Below are 20,762 nucleotides of genomic sequence, written 5' to 3' on the forward strand. Positions count from 1 at the left end.
CTCCATTAAAGCTAATTGTTGGATTAGATGAGTGCTTTTGGCCTGCAGGGTTTTACCAGGTGAGATGGTGTCAATCTGTAGTACGTTAATATTCAATGAATATGCTTGATCTGGGCCTGTTTTAGGTTCAGATCCCAACCCAGTCTCCCTCTCTCTCCTCTGCCAGGGCTTGTCGAGCACGGGCGCAACTGGCCAGCCATTGCCAAGATGGTGGGCACCAAGAGCGAGGCTCAGTGCAAGAACTTCTACTTCAACTACAAGAGACGGCACAACCTGGACAACTTGCTCCAGCAGCACAAGCAGGTACGGCAACGCTCAATACAATTAATTACCAGGGTTGTGTTCATATGAGCACATAAAAAATGTAAATATAATGGCAATAAAAGAGTATACCTTATCATCCAGGCAGTCCCTACCAGTTTCAGTTAATTTTCTCAGTTTAGTGCTTAATAACATTGTTCAGGTACAATGTGAAGAGTTTTATTTTCTTTAACGTCTATTAGAACTTGTATGTCTGTCACTATCTTTAATCGATTTTCTGTAATAATCAGAGGAGCAGTGAAGTTGATGTTTGTTCTATAACCTGTGTTTCTTCAGGACACACGGCGGGCACGGGGAGATCGAGACCCGTCTCAGAGCGAGAGCATGGCTTCAGCTGACGACGACCAAAACCCAGAGGATAGTGATGGTCAGTCAGAGAGATGTCGCACACCATCCATCTGTATATCCTCGCATTCAGACACACTTACACTGTCTGCACAGCACAAATACACAAACACAACCATTGTTAAGAATTGATTTTGATGATTATTTACTTACATTTGATCTGAGTGAATAAACGATGTAGTTGTGTGTGAATGAGAGATTTAGAGAAACGCCTCTATGGAAGAGTGAAGCGAAGTCTAAAAGAGTGAGTCCACTTCAGAAAGAGCCTCTTGAACTGTCTGTCTTCTGAGAATTTGATTTGAATTATGGCGAAAGAGCCCCGGTATTTTCTCTATACTGTCTGTAGTTTTAATGAGAGAGAAAAAAGGGATCAAATAGAAAGGGAGAAGGAGGGAAAAGCGAGAGATAAAAGATGTGAACTAATTCTGACTGCTGGGTCTGGGTTATGTAACTGTTCCTTGGCTTTGAAGAAAGCGTGCTGCATGGAACGCGGAGTGCTGCTCCACTCTTTTGATCCACCGGGCCTCCCCTGGTTTCTTTCTCTCTACCCCTCTCCCACTCTCTCCCCAACTCTCTGCTCTTTTCCCCATCACCTGGTCTCTTTCTCTTTCTCCTTCTCTGTGTCTCTTCTCTCCCCCCTCTCTCTCCCTCTCCACTTGCAGTCTTCTATCTCTCTCGGTCTTGCTCTCTCTCTCTCTCTCTCCACTCTTAAAGTTCTAAAATGTTGTCGTAACAGGGCCTGTTTTGAATATTTAAATCCCTTGCCCTGCAATGCTCTGCCATGTATGGGGATACGTTAATGCGTGTGAGTCCAGATTAAGTCTGGTACCTTTCCATTTCATCCTGTCCCTATGTGTCCTCATGAATTCAATGTCTCCCTTGGGTTTGTCACAAACCGATCACTCACCGACTGTTGCTCTTGGCCATCTCTTTCTCTCTCCCTCTTTCTTCTCCCCTTCTATCTCTCTTTCTTTCTCTTTTGGCGAGGAGCCCATCTCCCTCCAGCTTTTGGTTGTGGTTAAGCAAAGTGGCTGAGGTGAAGCAAATTGGTTTAGGGTTGAGCCTCTCACCTGACTGGGAGGAGGGAGGTAGTAGAGGCTTCCCCCTACCCTTGTAGCCTGCTAGTCTCTGTCTCTCTCTATCCCTCCTGCTGCCTTGCTGCCCCTCCTGATGACAACCAACTACAATCAGATATTTGTGAAGTTGTGTCTGGACTACAGAAGGTCATTCACTATATTATGTTGTTTTTGAAGCTCTCATTGACTCCCAAGGAAACTCAAACTGTCCTCAAGGTCTTGGTTGGTTGGTGTAACTGCCTGCTGATTGAGTGTCACGTGGTTGAGCAAAGGCAGTAATGCTGCTGGGAGGGGAGTGTTCAGTGTTCTAAAACCCTGCTTCTGTCAGAGGGGACACATTTAGATTATTTGTTTTTGGTCACATTATTTGGACAAACTCTTGTTTGATTTGATTCAGTTTGACCTGTGTTAGAGATTTATCTTGGCATCGACACATGGTTTTTTGATTCAATGTTCAGGTTTCTTCTTTCCATGGCAATAGTGCCAGACACAGGCAACATTGCATGCATCATTGGTTTGCAGAATATTTATGCATCGTCTGTGTTTTTATCTATACTGCATATTTTTATCCATAACATTTCTATCTGCTTGGATCATTATATGTGTCCCTCTCCTCAGGGTCACTTTCTATGTATGCCATACAGAGTGATTTAAGTGTGTCTCACCCATGTCTTTTCCTGTTCTGTGTGCCCATAAAGGTGGAGATAACAGCTCAGACACAGAGAGCGCCCCGTCCCCGTCGGACCCCTCCAAGGCCGGAGGGGATTCCCAGAGGGGAGACGGAGTTGGAGGGTCAGAGAACCAGTGGTCCAACAAGGGCCAGGCTAGCAATGTGAGGGTCCAGGAGCCCTCCTACGGGGAGCTGAGGGTCAAGTTGGAGAAGAGCCCAGAGGGAGAGGCCAGAGAGCCTGGCTCTCAGGAGGATGGGGAGAGGGCCCGGGTGGCCTACGAGGGCCATGGGCACCCCAAGAGCGAGCCCCAGGATGTGGACATGAAGCCTGGGGGGGCCGGGGAGGTGCAGGTGAAGGTGGAGCCTGACTCTGCCAAGGAGAAGGGGGAGCCAGAGAAGCAGAGGGAGGGGCACCACTCAGACAATGACTCCAGTGCCACCTGCAGCGCCGACGAAGATGTAGACGCTGAGCCCGAGAGACAGAGGTGGGTCAGGAAGGTGATGATCACAGTGATGGACTTAAAAAACACATTTGGACTTAAAAAACAAAGCTATTTGGGTGAAGCTAATGATCACTCAGCTGTTGATACTATCAGTATAGGGGATCAGATGAGGGCAAAATGTACCTAGATTAATTATTAAGGTGGTAAATGGTTGATATTATTAGTGGTAATTGAATCGTTCCATACAGGACTCCTTTATTGTAACTCCTTTGACCATTACCTCAACTCTTTCTGAACGGTGTGTCTCATCGTTCCTCTCCTCTCTACCCCTATCTCCTGTGACCTCAGGATTTTCTCTAGTATGGACAAGCCTTCGTTGCTCAGCCCTCCCGGCTCAGTGCTGATGTCCACGGCCAAGCAGGCCCACCTCAACATGCAGCAGCTCCAGCAGCGCGCCGCTACCATCCCGCCCATGGTCAGTCACTATAGCAACCCACACTTTTCTATGATCAGATATGCCCATTCGGCGAGGCAGGCACACGGAGGCAGGCAGCAGGGTGAAAGCATGTCTTGTTTAGACCAACCTCCCTGTCAAGTGAGTCCATCATCCCCAGCATTTTTCCAACCAACCTGTCAATCAATCAATTTGTTACCAATCATTAATCTTCTGTCATTCAATCAGTTGAGCAATGTGTCAGCATGGATTTAAATCAATCAAATTGTGCCCATCTTTTGTGTAATCAATCGTGCTAATGTACTGACACTGTCAAATTGTTTTCTGATGTAAATTTCTTTCCCTCCAATGGCCTTTTCTATGGTGCTTCTGTCTCTTCATTTCTTATGGAATGAAATCAGACAAACTGGATTGTTTAAGCACTATGTGCAAAACACGAACACTATCAAATCTGACAACTGTTTAGCTGATGTTTTACATTTGTCATCCAATAATGTCCATTATCTTTTCTCTGGGATGGTTTCAAGTCATGCCTTAGTACTTTGCGTTTAATTCTGACCCTGAAGTCCAACCAACATCTACTTTTCCTGTACTCTTACAAATGTAGATCGAGAAACTTCAGTGTTAGTGGGCAACGCATCAGCCGCTCGCTTCACTTGTACAGAGCTTGTGTCCCGCCCAGTCTTCCTCACATGGGGATCTCTCCTCGCCCCCTTCCTGTAGGTGGTTCCTTTTGGTCCTGGTGGAATTTCCATAGGAGCCCCCCTCAGCGGTTTTGCCATGTTCCAGCACCAGATCACGGCTGTGCACGAGTCGGCCCACGCCGAGGAGAAACAGAGGCAGGACCAGGCTGACCCCGAGCGCAGCAGACAACCCACCAACTGCCCTGGCTTCACCAACCACAGCCCCACCATAGTGGACAGGGAGGGTAAGAGAGAGTACATACAAACACACCGATATCCTCCCTCTGAGCCCCTACCTACCTGAGCCTCTCAACCAACAGCAGCCTATTTGTAGCCAATGCATTTTTCTGTCACGTTCGCTGTAGTTCACCGTCAAAAAAGGAAATATGAGAGGAGAGAGAGAGCAGGTTCAGACTGCCACTCTAAAATGTATTTCTGAGCCAGAACAAGATGTTAGCTGACCCCATTTCACCTCTGATGCCACCATGAAGCCTCTGATGGGGAAGGCTTGTTTTTCCTGAAATGCCTCTGGGGAAGAGAGGGATTCTGCAGTCAACTTTTGAAGGCGTGTGACTTGAGTGTGTCAGAGCAGGACACAGTCAGTGCCTCCCAGGCAGACAGACAGAGAAGCGGGTCCTATTTTGAACGGTAGAAGAGTCATTCAGCCTCAAAGGTTTTCGGGTAGTCTCGCAATACCATGTTTGAAGAAGCCTGCAAAATTGAAGTTCATGTTCGTGCATTACAGCAGCCTTCCATTTTTTTGTGAACTGCGAATCCATGTCAAGATGCTTCTCAATCATTTTTAGTTGATTTGGAATGAATAATCAAAATCAACAGCATGTGTCCTCAGAACTGAATTTCCTTAAATTGTGTTTCATCTTATGATTCTTTGTCTATTTGTGTGTATGTAATTTGTTGTGGCAGTGTTTTCATTCATGTGTCTCTGTTCTGTGTTGTGTTCTCCAGGTAAGCCCTTCCCCTACATGCCTTATGATATGAAGATGGCTCTGGAGCAGGAGGCCCAGTCTGGTCGGCCAGGCTCTCCCTACGGGCTCTCTCCCAGGGAGATGAGCAAGGCCTCTCCTCAGCCCAATGACCCCAACGCCTCCCGCTACAGCGTGCCTCCAGGTAACCGCCCTCTGCTCTGTCCTTCCCCATCTGACCTCCTCTCTACCATTCACCTAGCCTGGTCCCATACTGTTTGTGCCGTAGCCAACTCTTGTTCCATTGGCTTAAGCTCGTACAGTTGGCCTTATTCTTTTCGCACTCCACCCCCATACTCTTTCCCCTTTGTCTCTGAGTAGATTCAGCTGTAGTGTAGCTGGCCTTGAGCATCTATCTGTCCCTATCATGAATTAACATTACACACACAGCCTGGCTGCAGTAAGGCTTTATCAGTATTTCATTATGGAGTACCTTGTTTTCTTATCTCCCGTGTGAGCTGCCAGGGTGCTGACATCTGTGCCTTCTGTAGGAACTCTCCCAGACAAATATACCATTTCTGATTTAGTAGTGCAGGGGCATGGAGGACGGGTGTGTGGTGGGGAGGAAAGGAGCAGGCGTTGCTTCCTCAAGGCAGGTCACTCCCGGTCACTGTGACTCACTAACATGTTAGAACACTGCAGTCTGGGAAATCTGTGGCGGCAGGCTTAAACATCTGGGGGAGCAGCATTAGGGCAAATCAATGTTTGATCATAATGCACTCATAGATGGGAGATGGTATGTGGGTGGAGCCTGTTGACAAGACTAATGAATGATTCACTGGCTGAGAATGAGAAACAATTTGAGCTGAATTTAGTAGCAAATTGAAGGAATGGCACCCAAAGAAAAAATTGTCCATACTCGACATCAATTGGAAAAAAAATCCTGAAGTGTTTTTGGTGCAATCGTGCAGATACTTTTCAGTGCCTCTGAATTCTCTATTCTTGCCACACGTTCTTTTGTGTGTTTTTTCCCTTTCCATACGCTAAGTGACCATATTATCGAGTGTGTCACTTTCTAACTTTTACTGTTTTCTCTCCTCTCCCAGTGCTCCAGCCAGCTCCCAACCAGGTGGTCCAGAGCCTGCCTGATGGAGTCCGTGTGACTTTCTCCAGACACAGCCGACCCGCCAACATTCCATCTCCTCCTCCATTAATTCCAACCTCCAAACCCACAGACAAGCCCTCCTTTATCCAGGGTGGCTCCATCTCCCAGGTAAGACCCCTATCCATCAGGTGAGGGCTCAGATCCAGCCAGCCCCCTGGTAAAGACCGACACAGGTGTAGCTGGACAGGGCCGTTTCTAGCATTTTGAGTGCCTTAGCGGTTGTGGGGCCTCTAAGCGCTTATGTCCCTTGTGCAGCGTTTCCCAAACTAGGAATTGCGATGTGATGTGGGGTCGCCTGATTTCAAAATGGGGTTATGCGAGAAACTCTGAAATACATTTTAAATGTGCTGGGGTCTGAGAACTAGTGTTACGTCAGTAACCTCCGGCAGCCACTAGATGCGGTTGTAATAAACAGTGGTTTCTGTTTTCTTCCTACTGATGTGGCTCTATCATTTGATGGTTTATGCTACAAAATGTCATGACCCCATCACTGAACGATATGAGCAGGCACTAAATCAGACTGGGAAAAATTATATCATCAATGATGATCTTTTCTACACAGAAGATCATACAAAATTATTGCCTGATGATCTTCTGAACTTCCCAATGCCTTTCTACATGCGTTTCAGTCACTTGAAACCATACTTATTTCAGATTGAAATACTGCCAAATCTACTGTCAGACTGATTTGTAATAGAATGTCATAGCCCCAATTAAAAAAAAGTAGGCATTTGCTATTGATGACATCACTTTTTTACATGGTGGGGTCACAGGCCAAAAAAGTTTGTCAACCCCTGCCCTTGTGCCTAGAAACGGCACTGTAGCTGGAGTTTTTGGTATGTTCTATTCGGCACCATTCTCTCTTTCTCATTCAGTCATAATATAGCAGTATTTGTGTGATAATGATTTACTAAGAAACTGATAAGGGTATTTGCCCTTGTAGCACACGGTAGTCTGTATTTAGTAACGGTTACTAGCCAATATGCCAAAGGGGAAACTTTGGTACATGTCACTTGGATCCACCTTTATTTGTGTACACTGCACCTTCCTTGTATTTCCCTGCTGTATATTTCCAGAAAAGTTTCAAGGTTTTTCAGAAATCTTGGTTAACCAACTGGAATTTTGCAATCCTGACCTGATTCTGACCTGTCTGTTCCGGCCATTTCAGGGGACTCCTGGTACATACCTACCATCTCATGCTGTCTACGGTGGCCCAGAGGGGGCAAAGAGTTCTGTGGGCTCCATATCCCTGGGCCTGCCCAGGCAGCAGGACCCCACCAAGCCTGGTATGACAAGCCAGTCTGGACAACACACACACCCGACCCACATTTCCAATGACTAAACTATAATACTACTTACAATAAATGCCCAATACATGTCTTCTTACTAAGTGGTATGCTAGTGTGGATATTGGAACATAGACAGCAGGGCTATCATCAACTCCTGTCCTCTCACTGCTATTAGATTTGCATGAGAGAGGTGGCATTTTGTTAAAGTGTAATCGCATTCAGACCTGATGTGACAGTCCCTAATATCCCACTTCCCTTCCCTAATTGTCCCCTGTTCATTCTCTCCCTCTCCCTAGTGTCCTACATTAAGCAGGAGCAGTGTTCTCCGCGTGGCCAGTCTGAGGGACTCCTCTCTCGCACGCAGTATGAGGGGGTAGTCAGAGGTGCGTGTTTGTCTGTCCATCTCACAACCTTTCAATCTGTTTGTCAACCTGTCTATCCTTCGGTGTGTTTCCCCTTTCACCGTGGTAAAGTGTGTGAGTGTCACTCACCAAACGATGCAGATTCCAACAGTGAATACTCAGAAACCACACCTGTGTTCAAATACTCAGTGTTTGCCTGCTTGTAGTGGCAGATTGTTGGGATTTGCATTTCTGGGGCAAAATATTTCAAATACTATTTGAACCCAGGTCTGAGAGATTTAAGAGAAAAAGAGCATTATCGCAGGCTGAGGGAGAAAAGAGAAGAATGAAATGAAGGAGTCTGGCACCGACTTCCACCCTACCTCCCTCCAGCCCTCTGTTTGCACAGACCTGACAGAATGTGGCATGCTAGGGATGGAGGGAGGGGGGGGGGGGGAGTGGGCCTTTACAAGCCCAAGTTCAACGAGCATCTCCTCTCACCAGCAGTCCTCCTCACAACTTCTTCTACAACTGACCTCTGAGGTGACATGGGGGTGTAGTGTGTACTTCAGGCCATTGCTCCACACTTCACCCTGAAGTGTGCATTTGTTCACTCCCCTTCAAAGATTTAGAAGCATTACATTAGTGTAGCCAGAGTGTACATATTTCTTACACAAATGATATTTTACATCCTTGGAGTCAACAAGTGCACATTTCGGGGAGAATGAGGGGAAAATTGGAATTGAACGTGAGTGATTCTGAGCAGGAATAAAATGCCAACTGTACAGCCCTCATGTATCCATGCATACCAACCTGTCTCTCTGTTGTCTTCCTTCTAGGAGGCCCAATGGATGGGGGTATCAGCAGGGGAAACCTAGCCAGAGGATCAATCACACAGGTATTAGAATGTCACTAACATTGCTAAATCAGTATGTGTGTCCAAGCACCACCCTGTCTATGGATGTCATATAGAACAATTTAGTTTATGATTATGTAAATCCGTGTATATTCTATGAAGTAGTCTAATATTCTTGGAGCAAATTTCTTTGAAATGAAAAATGTAAAATGTATTAAACAGTTTCTGGTTGCTGATCTTCTCCCTCTCTCTGGACCTATTTCTCTCTCTCCCTTTCGCTCTCTTCCGTGTGACCAGGGTACGCCAGCCCTGTCCGGGTCCAGCATTGCGGCTGACCTGCTGAAGGGCACCATCACCAAGCTGCCCACGGAGGACCTGAGCAGCCCAGAAAAGGCTCGGGAACAGCTGGCCAAGGGACACGTCATCTACGAAGGCAAGAGTGGACACATCCTCTCCTACGACGGTAAGGCTAAGGCCTGTTAGTGGTCACTCTGACTTGATCCTTTTGTATATCTGTAAATCAGCTCCTGTCTCCGTAGCCATTAAAAACCCAAGAGAGGCCACGCGTAGCCCCAGGACAGGCCATGAGCTCAAACGCTCCTACGATATGATGGAGGTCGCCAGAGGCCACCCCGGGAGAGAGGGAGCCCCCTTCGAAGGTAAGGCGTGTGTTTTTTTTTTTTTTTCCTTCTACCCTATATTCAGGCCACTGTGTGAGAGTGACTGACTGTGTGTGTGTTTGTCAGGGTTGATCAGCCGAGCCCTGCCCAGAGACAGTCCCCACGGGGAGTCTAAGGAGAGGCCCATGATGACTGGATCCATCATGCAAGGTAATTAAGCAATCAGGTGTCATCACAGCTCCAAAACTCAGATGTACTGGGGCATGAGCGAGAACCTGGCAGATCAGATAATTATAACGAAGACAACCGTATGTAAATCAGGCAATTAAAAACAGCTAAATCAATTAAATTAATCAGATATGATTTTTACTATGTAAATGTAACCCACATTAAAGCTGAAATCTGCAATGACACCACTGTTCACCGCCCCCCCCAACGCATTTGTTATTGTTTTTGTTTTGTTGATGAAACAGAGGAACAATGCTGTTCAATCTCATGTGCAATGATGTCCAAGGGAAAGAAAATGTGTTTTGTTGTTTGAAGGAACTTCTTTGTTGTTGTAATATCTTGTCATTTTCACCATGTACAGATTCCAGCTTTGTGTTTTTCTCTTCCCACTCCAGGTACACCCAGAACCTCTGCAGAGGCCTATGAGGAGAGCATGAAGTACGGCAAGCAGATAAAGAGGGAGAGTCCACCCATCCGCTCCTTTGAGGGGGGGATAGGTAAGGGTAAGCCCTACGAGGGGGTGAACACCATTAAGGAGATGGGCCGCTCCATCCACGAGATCCCCCGCCAGGAGCAGCCTGGACAGGACCCCCGCAAGACCCCCGACATGGCTGCCAACATCCGAGCCTCCATGGAGGGCTCTATATCCCAGGTGCGTGTTTGAGAGAGAGTGAACACATTTGTGTGTGTGTAGGCGTGTGAGACAGTGTGTTTTTATTAGCCTGATTTTACTGAGTGCATCGTGTCGGTCTGTCTGTTGTCACCAGCAGACTCTAATCCCTCCTCTCCTCTCTCTACCAGGGCCATCCTCTGAGCCAGTCGGCCATCAAGCACAACGTCAAGTCCCTGATCACCAGTCCCAGTAGGCTGCCCCATGGTCACACCATGCCCCCGCTGGAGGCCATGGAGCGGGCCAAGTATGAGGAGAGCAAGGCGGCAGCGGAGCAGCGAGCGCGCCACACCTCTGTGGTCAACTCGGCAACCTCCGTCCTGCGTTCCACCCACCAAGAGCAAGGAAAGTCCCAGCTCAGCCCGGGCATGTACCAAGATGCCGACGCCCGCAGGACCCCGGTCAACTACAGCACTAGCTCCATGTCCAGAGGCTCACCAATGCTGGGCCGAGGACAGGAGGGTACGTCTTGTCTGACCATCCCTCTTAGTCTTCACTTTCAATGCAGATGTATCCTGTCAGCTGTATCTGACTGCACCATGTAGTTTCGCTGTACAGCAATCAGTTCACAAGCAATGATGTGTTGCTATGGGTCTTTACATCATTACAATTTTCCGACGTTGAAAGTGTGAACACATTTTTATATTAGTTATGTTTACAGTACTATATGTAAACTGACTTTGTGATTTTGTATTGATGAAACCCATTTGTAATTGTGATCATCTCTCCCCTATCCAGGCTCTGGGAAGCCTGCGTCCCATGACCGGAAGAGTACCATGACCCCCACTCAGAGGGACAGTGTTCCAGCCAAGTCTCCTGTGTCAGGGGGTGACCCCAACCACCCTATGGCCTCCCACAGCCCCTTCGACCCCCACCACCGCCCCATGGCCCCCGGAGAGCCCAGGTTCCACCTACCTCCACACCTAGACCCTGCCCTCTTCCACAGGGCCGTCCTGGACCCAGGTAGGATATGCTACACAGCCACTTCAATGAACCTAAGCCAACCTCTATTAACCTTTCTGATCTCCCCATCCCGGATCCGGGATCGTGAATACAGACTCAAGCTCATTACCATAACGCAACGTTAACTATTCATGAAAATCGCAAATGAAATGAAATAAATATGCTAGCTCTCAAGCTTAGCCTTTTGTTAACAACACTGTCATCTCAGATTTTCAAAATATGCTTCTCAACCATTGCAAAACAAGCATTTGTGTAACAGTATTGTAGGCTAACGTAGCATTTAGCATTAGCATTCAGCTGGCAACATTTACACAAAAAAACAGAAAAGCATTCAAATAAAATCATTTACCTTTGAAGAACTTCAGATGTTTTCAATGAGGAGACTCAGATAGCAAATGTTCAGTTTTTCCTGAAAGATTATTTGTTTAGGACAAATCGCTCCGTTTTCTGCGTCACGTTTAGCTATGAAAAAACCCCTGTATCCAGGATTGTGTAAATCTATCAGCAAGCTCATTAGCATAACACAACGTTAACTATTTATGAAAATCGCAAATGAAATGAAATAAAAATGCCATCTCTCAAGCTTAGCCTTTTGTAAACAACACTGTCATCTCAGATTTTGAAAATATGCTTCTCAACCATAGGAAAACAATCATTTGTGTAAAAGTAGCTAGCTAGCGTTAGCATTTCGCGTTAGCATTTAGCGTTAGCATTAGCGTTAGCATCCAGCACGCAACATTAACAAAAACATAAAAGCCTTCAAATAAAATCATTTAACTTTGAAGAACTTCTGATGTTTTCAATGAGGATACTCTCAGTTAGATAGCAGATGCTCAGTTTTTCCAAAAAGATTCCTTGTGTATTAGAAATAGCTCCGTTTTATACATCACATTTGGCTACCAAAAAAAATCCGAAAATTCAGTCCTCAAAACGCGAACTTTTTTCCAAATTAACTCCATAATATCGACTGAAAACATGGCAAACGTTGTTTAGAATCAATCATCAAGGTGTTTTTCACATATCTCTTCATTGATACATCGTTCTTGGACACATGCTTTCTCCCCTGAATCAAATCGTAAAGTAGAAGCAGCTGGCAATTGCGCACCGAATTCGACGCAGGACACCAGGCGGACACTTGGAAAATGTAGTCTCTTATGGTCAATCTTCCAATGATATGCCTACAAATACGTCACAATGCTGCTAAGACCTTGGGCGAACGACAGAAAGTGTAGGCTCATTCGTTGCGCAATCACAGCCATATAAGGAGAGAATGGAAAACAGAGCTTCAGAAATTCTGCTAATTCCTGGGTGATGCATCATCTTGGTTTCGCCTGTAGAATGAGTTCTGGGGCACTTACAGACAAAATCTTTGCAGATTCTGAAACTTCAGAGTGTTTTCTTTCCAAAACAAGAATATGCATAGTCGAGCATCTTTTCGTGACAAAATATCGCGCTTAAAACGGGAACGTTTTTTATCCAAAAATGAAATAGCGCCCCTAGAGCTCTAACAGGTTAAATGACACAGTAATAGACCTGCATCCTGGAATGATAGAAGGATTCTGGGTAAACTGATGAAGGTTATCTTTGGTGTCTCTCATTCATAGGCACTGAATGTCCAGTCTCAGGTTGACGTCAGTAGGGATGCACGATATATCGGTGAAAATATCGGAATCGGACGATATTACTAAAAACCCAACATCGGTAACGGCCCGATGTCTAGTTTAATGCCGATGTTAAAAACCGATGTCAAAGCTACCGTGCATACCTATATAACGTTGGTACATGGTATAATGACGCCACGTAAAATGTTGCGCTACACATGCAACACAGCATTCCTAACCTAGCCCACAATGTCTGCTGTGTGGATCGAGCAGTCTTTTGAAAGAGTAAGAAAATGTCTGCGAGACAACTCAAAGGCGAAATCCATTAAAGCCAAGAAAATGTAATTCATTGCCCTTGACAATCAACCGTTCTCTGTCGTGGGTGATGTTGGCTTTCGCCAACTGGTTGAGCACCGGTACACACAACCAAGTGCTCTATTTTTCAGATGTTGCCTTACCGGAGTTACACAGTAATAGCGTCACTGCTATTAGCTTCACGACATACATACTATGGAACGCTGTTTGGGTCTTAGCGTGTCAAAAAAGATACAGTAGCACTGTCAAAGCTGTACAAAAAAACGTCTGCAAACACCAGCCACGAACGATTTTGTTCGACGGCAACTTCTGGGGTAGCTAGCTTTAGCTTGGTACCAAGCTAGCACCAATACAACCAGCTGGAAAACAATGACCAGTAGAAACTGCAGTCATTTTCAGGAATGATTTAGGAATCCTTATAAGTATTAGCAAGGTTGCCACTTGCTGTTCGGCTATTGAAATTGAACTCCAGTTCATGAAAATAAATAGCTAGCCAGCTACTTAACTCTGTTGCCCAAAGCTAACGTTATAAGCAGCCAGCTGGCTTCATCTGGCTAGTGAGGCTCATGTGTTCTGAAGCTAGCCACAATAAGGATTAGGCACAATAGTGGGATTTGCGGGTTGCCTTCAAAATAAAAGTATGTCATTGACAGTGATGCAAATGAATACAAATAGTAGAATTATGCCATACTTTTATTTTGAAGGCTAATCCTTATTGTGGCTTGCTTCACATAGATGGGTCCGACCACAATTAATCAAATAAGAACTGTCTTATAAAATAGGATTATTTTAGATGTTATATCGGTGCATCACTAGTAAGGAGCCTGTTGTTCATATTATTGGCTCCTTGTCTATCCTCCTCTTTCCCCCTGCAGCTGCGTACATGTTCCCGAGGCAGCCGTCCCCAACGGGCTACCACAACACCTACCAGCTGTACACCATGGAGAACACAAGGCAGACCATCCTCAATGATTATATCACCTCCCAGCAGATGCAGGTTATCCCACGGCCCGACGTCGCCAGGGGCCTGTCGCCACGGGAACACCAACCGATAGCTCTGTCTTACCCTCCCGGAGCGCGAGGTACTGTACTCTGGCGGCTGGCTGTCTGTGTGTCCCTCTCTCACGGGAGGGAGGTGGGGGGATAGTAAGCAGACTGTGCTTGTGAATTAGTGGCTACCTTTTTCCAGACACCCAGAAGCAAATGACCCTCACAAATTGCCTCATATTGATTTAGAATTTTATTTAATTTACTATAGCTGATTTGTTTATGTTAATTTTAGGGCTGCAGCTGACTACAGCTAATACTTAATTTTATAAATTGGGTATTGACAAACTTCCAATTTTCATTTGTCCAGTGGTTACAAGGTGACTATCACTCCACACACCTTAACATATATTTTTTTAAAGCAGCCCTTAAACAAATACAATTATTATTTTTGAGCACTGTTCAGAGTAAGGTGACCGGTAAAACCAAGGCTACTGTACGCAGTGTTCATTCATAACTCTTGAAATTGATCCTATGGATTTGGTTCATGTTGCTCACTGTTGGCCCTTTGCTTCTGTCTGTAAAAGGGATTATTGATCTAGCCCAGATGCCTCCAACTATCCTGTTGCCTCACCCTGGGGGAACAGGTACTCCCACTTTGGACCGCATCACCTACATCCCTGGAGCTCAACCCCCTTTCCCTCCTAGGCCTTTCAACCAAGCCTCCATATCTGCAGGTGAGGACCCCATCCTGCCCCAACCCCAACCTGACACCCTTTTTGTTCCTTTGTACCCTCCTCCTAACCTCACTGCCCTGCTACACTCCCGAGTTCTGAGAATCTGAACAAACCTCTACGCACCTCTATGGACCAGATCTAAATGAACACATAGTTCAGTAACTTCTCTTCTCAAAATCAGACACGCGCTTTGTTAAAAGTTCAATTTGAGATTAGAGGTCGACCAATCAATCGGAATGGCCGATTTAATTAGGGCCGATTTCAAGTTTTCATAACAATCGGAAAACTGTATTTTTGGGCGCCGATTTTTAAAAATAAAATGTTTAGAGCGTTGGACTAGTAACCAGAAGGTTGGAAATTCAAATCCCCGAGCTGACAAGGTACAAATCTGTTGTTCTGCCCCTGAACAGGCAGTTAACCCACTGTTCCTAGGCCGTCATTGAAAATCAGAATTTGTTCTTAACTTCTTGTGACTCTCAAACCCGGGTCCGGGAGCGTAATCATCGCCTGATACTAATTAGCATAACGCAACGGACATAAATCTTCCTAGAAAATCTTCCTATTCATGAAAATCACAAGTGAAATATATTGGAACACAGCTTAGCCTTTTGTTAATCACCCTGTCATCTCAGATTTTCAAAATATGCTTTACAGCCAAAGCTAGACAAGCATTTGTGTAAGTTTATCATAGACTAGCATAGCATTATGCCTTGCTAGCAGCAGGCAACCTTGTCACGAATCAGAAAAGCAATCAAATTAAATAGTTTACCTTTGATGAACTTCGGATGTTTTCACTCACGAGACTCCCAGGTAGATAGCCAAAGTTCATTTTTTCCCAAAATATTATTTTTGTAGGCGAAAAAGCTCAGTTTGTTCTTCACGTTTGGCTGAGAAATCGCCCGGAAATTGCAGTCACGAAAACGGCGAAAAATATTCAAAATTAGCTCCATAATATCGACAGAAACATGGCAAACGTTGTTTATAATCAATCCTCAAGGTGTTTTTCTAATATCTATTCGATAATATATCTATATCTATTCGATTGGAGTAATGGCTACCTCTGTATTTTACGCGAGAATCTCTCTCGGAGCCACCATGTGACCACTTACGCAATGTGGCCGACCTACGGCTATTCTTCAACATAAATGCATAAAACTACGTCACAATGCTGTAGACACCTTGGGGAATACGTAGAAAGCGTAAGCTCGTTGATGGCACATTCACTGCTCAATAGGGACTCATTGGAACGCAGCGCTTTCAAAACCTGGGGCACTTCCGGATTGGATTTATTTCAGGCTTTCGCCTGCAACATCAGTTCTGTTATACTCACAGACAATATCTTTACAGTTTTGGAAACGTTAGAGTATTTTCTATCCAAAGCTGTCAATTATATGCATATTCTAGCATCTTGTCCTGACAAAATATCCCGTTTAAAATGGGAACGTTTTTTTTCCAAAAATAAAAATACTGCCCCTAGAGTCGCAACAGGTTTTAACTGACTTGCCTAGTTAAATAAAGGTAAAATAAAAAAGCAGGCGTGTAAACATTCATTCAAACAGCACTTTCGTGTGTTTTGCCAGCAGCTCTTCATTGTGTGTCAAGCATTGCGCTGTTTATGACTTGGCTAGCTAGTTAGCGTGCGCTAATAGCGTTTCAAACGTCACTCTCTCTGAGCCTGTGGTTGTTTCCCTTGCTCTGCATGGGTAACGCTGCTTCGATGGTGACTGTTGTCATTGTGTTGCTGTTTCGAGCCCAGGGAGGAGCGAGGAGAGGGACGGAAGCTATACTGTTACACTGGCAATACTAAAGTGCCTATAAGAACATCCAATAGTCAAAGGTTAATGAAATACCAATGGTATAGAAGGAAATAGTCCTGTAAAATAGTCCTGTAATTCCTATAATAACTACAATCTAAAACTTACCTGGGAATATTGAAGACTCATGTTAAAAGGAACCACCAGCTTTCATATGTTCTCATGTTCTGAGCAAGGAACTGAAACGTGAGCTTTCTTACATGGCACATATTGCTTTTTTACTTTCTTTTCCAACACTTTGTTTTTGCATTATTTAAACCAAATTGAACATGTTTCATTATTTACTTGAGGCTAAATTGATTTCATTGATGTATTATATTAAATTAAAATAAGTGTTCATTCAGTATTGTTGTAATAGTCATTATTATAAATAAAAATCGGCCGATTTAATCGGTATCGGCTTTTTTGGTCCTCCAATAATCGGCATCGGCGTTGAAAAATCATAATCGGTCGACCTCTATTTGAGATGCGACCGTTGTTGAAAGACTGTCTGGTCAACATCATGGTGATAGTCTAAACTTAAGCTTTGTTTGTCTTCCCCCGTCTTCTATGTCTTCTCCCTGGACCTCCTCAATGTCCACCTCTTGAACATCAGACTCTGAGGCCTCATCTTCACTGTCACTTTCCAACCTTGTTGAGGATGGCTTGCTGTCAGGCTCAAAAAGCCTCAAATTTGCCCAGATGGCCACCAATTTTTCACTCTTATATTGGTCAGCCTGTTGCGAGATTTGGTGTGTGTGTGTGTGTGTTCCCAAACAAGGACCAGTTGCGCTCTGAGGTGGCTGATGTTGGTGGGATTTGGAGGATGATTGAGTCAGCAGGGGAAAGAGCATCAGATCCACACAGTCCTTTCCACCTGAGACAAGGCCGAGTATAGCTCACAAAGATCTCCGCCACGGCACAACCCAAGGGGGGGCGCCAACCCAGACAGGAAGATCACATCAGTGACTCAACCCACTCAAGTGACGCACCCCTCCTAGGGACGGTATGAAAGAGCCCTAGTAAGCCAGTGAGGCAGAGAATCCCAGTGGAAAGAGGGGAACCGGCCAGGCAGAGACAGCAAGGGCGGTTCGTTGCTCCAGAGCCTTTCCGTTCACCTTCACACTCCTGGGCCAGACTACACTCAATCATATGACCCACTGAAGAGATGAGTCTTCAGTAAAGACTTAAAGGTTGAGACCGAGTTTGCGTCTCTCACATGGGTAGGCAGACCATTCCATAAAAATGGAGCTCTATAGGAGAAAGCCCTGCCTCCAACTGTTTGCTTAGAAATTCTAGGGACAATTAGGAGGCCTGCGTCTTGTGACCGTAGCGTACGTGTAGGTATGTACGGCAGGACCAAGTCAGAGAGATAGGTAGGAGCAAGCCTAACTTAGAGCATTGCAGTAGTTTAACCTAGAAGTGACAAAAGCATGGATTCATTTTTCTGCATAATTTTTGGACAGAAAGTTTCTGATTTTTGCAATGTTACGTAGATGAGAAAAAAGCTGTCCTTGAAACAGTCTTGATATGTTCTTCAAAAGAGAGATCAGGGTCCAGAGTAACGTAGAGGTCCTTCAGTTTTATTTGAGACGACAGTACAACAACCATTAAGATTAATTGTCAGATTCAACAGAAGATCTCTTTGTTTCTTGGGACCTAGAACTAGCATCTCTGTTTTGTCCGAGTTTAAAAGTAGAACGTTTGCAGCCATCCACTTCCTTATGTCTGAAACACATGCTTCTAGCGAGGGCAATTTTGGGGCTTCACCATGTTTCATTGAAATGTACAGCTGTGTGTCATCCGCATAGCAGTGAAAGTTAACATTATGTTTTCAAATGACATCCCCAAGAGGTAAAATATATAGTGAAAACAATAGTGGTCCTAAAACGGAACCTTGAGGAACACCGAAATTTACAGTTGATTTGTCAGAGGACAAACCATTCACAGAGACAAACTGATATCTTTCCGACAGATAAGATCTAAACCAGGCCAGAACTTGTCCGTGTAGACCAATTTGGGTTTCCAATCTCTCAAAGAATGTGGTGATCGATGGTATCAAAAGCAGCACTAAGGTCTAGGAGCATGAGGACAGATGCAGAGCCTTGGTCTGATGCCATTAAAAGGTAATTTACCACCTTCACAAGTGCAGTCTCAGTGTTATGATGGGGTCTAAAACTAGACTGAAGCATTTCGTATACATTGTTTGTCTTCAGGAAGGCATTGAGTTGCTGCGCAACAGCCTTTTCAAAAATTTTGGAGAGGAATGGAAGATTCGATATAGGCCGATTTTTAGTTTTTTAAATATTTTCTGGGTCAAGGTTTGGCTTTTTCAAGAGAGGCTTTATTACTGCCACTTTTAGTGAGTTTGGTACACATCCGGTGGATAGAGAGCCGTTTATTATGTTCAACATAGGAGGGCCAAGCACAGGAAGCAGCTCTTTCAGTAGTTTAGTTGGAATAGGGTCCAGTATGCAGCTTGACGGTTTAGAGGCCATGATTATTTTCATCATTGTGTCAAGAGATATATTACTAAAACACTTGAGCGTCTCTCTTGATCCTGTAGCCAGGAGGCGAGGCCTCATTTAACACAGTAAATTCATCAGGCTTAAGCCATGTTTCAGTCAGGCCAATCACATCAAGATTATGATCAGTGATTAGTTCATTGACTATAATTGCCTTTGAAGTAAGGGATCTAACATTAAGTAGCCCTATTTTGAGATGTGAGGTATCATAATCTCTTTCAATAATGACAGGAATGGAGGAGGTCTTTATCCTAGTGAGATTGCTAAGGCGAACACCGCCATGTTTAGTTTTGCCTAACCTAGGTCGAGGCACAGAAACGGTCACAATGGGGATAGCTGAGCTGACTACACTGACTGTGCTAGTGGCAGACTCCACTATGCTGACAGGCTGGCTAACAGCCTGCTGCCTGGCCTGCACCCTATTTCATTGTGGAGCTAGAGGAGTTAGAGCCCTGTCTATGTTGGTAGATAAGATGAGAGCACCCCACCAGCTAGGATGGAGTCCGTCACTCCTCAGCAGGTCAGGGCTAGTCCTGTTTGTGGGTGAGTCCCAGAAAGAGGGCCAATTATCTACAAATTCTATCTTTTGGGAGGGGCAGAAAACCGTTTTCAACCAGCGATTGAGTTGTGAGACTGCTGTAGAGCTCATCACTCCCCCTAACTGGGAGGGGGCCAGAGACAATTACTCGATGCCAACACATCTTTCTAGCTGATTTACACGCTGAAGCTATGTTACGCTTGGTGATCTCTGACTGTTTCATCCTAACATCGTTGGTGCCGACGTGGATAACAATATCTCTATAGTCTCTACACTCGCCAGTTTTAGCTTTAGCCAGCATCATCTTCAGATTAGCCTTAACATCGGTAGCCCTGCCCCCTGGTAAACAGTGTATGATCGCTGGATGATTCGTTTTAAGTCTAATACTGCGGGTAATGGAGTCGCCAATGACTAGAGTTTTCAATTTGTCAGAGCTAATGGTGGGAAGCTTTGGCGTCTCAGACCCCGTAACGGGAGGAGTAGAGACAAGAGAAGGCTCGGCCTCTGACTCCGACTCGTTGCTTAATGGGGAAAACCGGTTGAAAGTTTCTGTCGGCTGAATGACCGACACCGGTTGAGCATTCCTACAGCATTTCCCTCCAGAAACCGTGAGAAAGTTGTCCGGCTGCGGGGACCGTGCGAGGGGATTTATACTACTATCTGTACTTACTGGTGGCACAGACGCTGTTTCATCCTTTCCTACACTGAAATTACCCTTGCCTAACGATTGCGTCTGAAGCTGGGCCTGTAGCACAGCTATCCTTGCCGTAAGGCGATCTATCTCCTGTATATTATGAGTACAGCGACTGCAATTAGAAGGCATCATGTTAATGTTACTACTTAGCTTCGGCTGGTGGAGGTCCTGACGAACCATGTCCAGATAAAGCGTCCGGAGTGAAAAAGTTGAATAAGAAAAAAAAAAGTTGAGGGAAAAACCAAAAATATAAACGGTAAAAGTAAAAACCGTAAAGTTGTCAGGTAGCAAAGTAAGGTTGGCAACAACGCACAGCAACACGTAAACAAGTCTGCAAGTTGTGACCGGACTGTGCATGCAGAGGGTGCAATTCCATTGAATTTAGGATAGTTTAACCAAAATATTCCACAAGACCTAGAATTGCCTTGTGTATCCCACAGAAAAGGTTCACTGTTATAAGCTAACATTTTTTGATGAATTTAAACAAAATCCCCCAAATTCCCGGGCTTTACTTCCCATGGAAAT

At 45.1% G+C, this 20,762-nt stretch overlaps 1 protein-coding gene across 10 annotated transcripts in view; it reads left to right on the plus strand.

The window, feature by feature from the left end:
• The window catches only part of LOC110533631 (nuclear receptor corepressor 1), a 121,053-nt gene that overhangs the window by 86,208 nt on the left and 14,083 nt on the right, over nt 1-20,762 (plus strand). For 4 of the 10 annotated variants that reach the window (XM_090186322.1, XM_090186323.1, XM_090186328.1 and 1 more), the window contains 18 exons: nt 167-303; nt 598-688; nt 2,441-2,897; nt 3,204-3,330; nt 4,033-4,237; nt 4,959-5,120; nt 6,022-6,188; nt 7,249-7,366; nt 7,666-7,752; nt 8,550-8,608; nt 8,864-9,029; nt 9,106-9,225; nt 9,313-9,396; nt 9,810-10,066; nt 10,216-10,546; nt 10,823-11,047; nt 13,839-14,045; nt 14,538-14,687. In XM_090186322.1, coding sequence (XP_090042448.1) covers nt 167-303; nt 598-688; nt 2,441-2,897; nt 3,204-3,330; nt 4,033-4,237; nt 4,959-5,120; nt 6,022-6,188; nt 7,249-7,366; nt 7,666-7,752; nt 8,550-8,608; nt 8,864-9,029; nt 9,106-9,225; nt 9,313-9,396; nt 9,810-10,066; nt 10,216-10,546; nt 10,823-11,047; nt 13,839-14,045; nt 14,538-14,687 — 3,150 coding nt within the window. Of the gene's footprint in view, nt 1-166; nt 304-597; nt 689-2,440; nt 2,898-3,203; nt 3,451-4,032; nt 4,238-4,958; nt 5,121-6,021; nt 6,189-7,248; nt 7,367-7,665; nt 7,753-8,549; nt 8,609-8,863; nt 9,030-9,105; nt 9,226-9,312; nt 9,397-9,809; nt 10,067-10,215; nt 10,547-10,822; nt 11,048-13,838; nt 14,046-14,537; nt 14,688-20,762 lie in introns of all 10 variants that reach the window. The other 6 variants (XM_090186320.1, XM_090186321.1, XM_090186327.1 and 3 more) reach the window with 3 other exon arrangements.

The sequence above is a fragment of the Oncorhynchus mykiss genome, chromosome 10, assembly GCF_057628025.1.
Source record: "Oncorhynchus mykiss isolate SJ-2025 chromosome 10, ASM5762802v1, whole genome shotgun sequence".
In the NCBI taxonomy this organism is placed as follows: domain Eukaryota; kingdom Metazoa; phylum Chordata; class Actinopteri; order Salmoniformes; family Salmonidae; genus Oncorhynchus; species Oncorhynchus mykiss.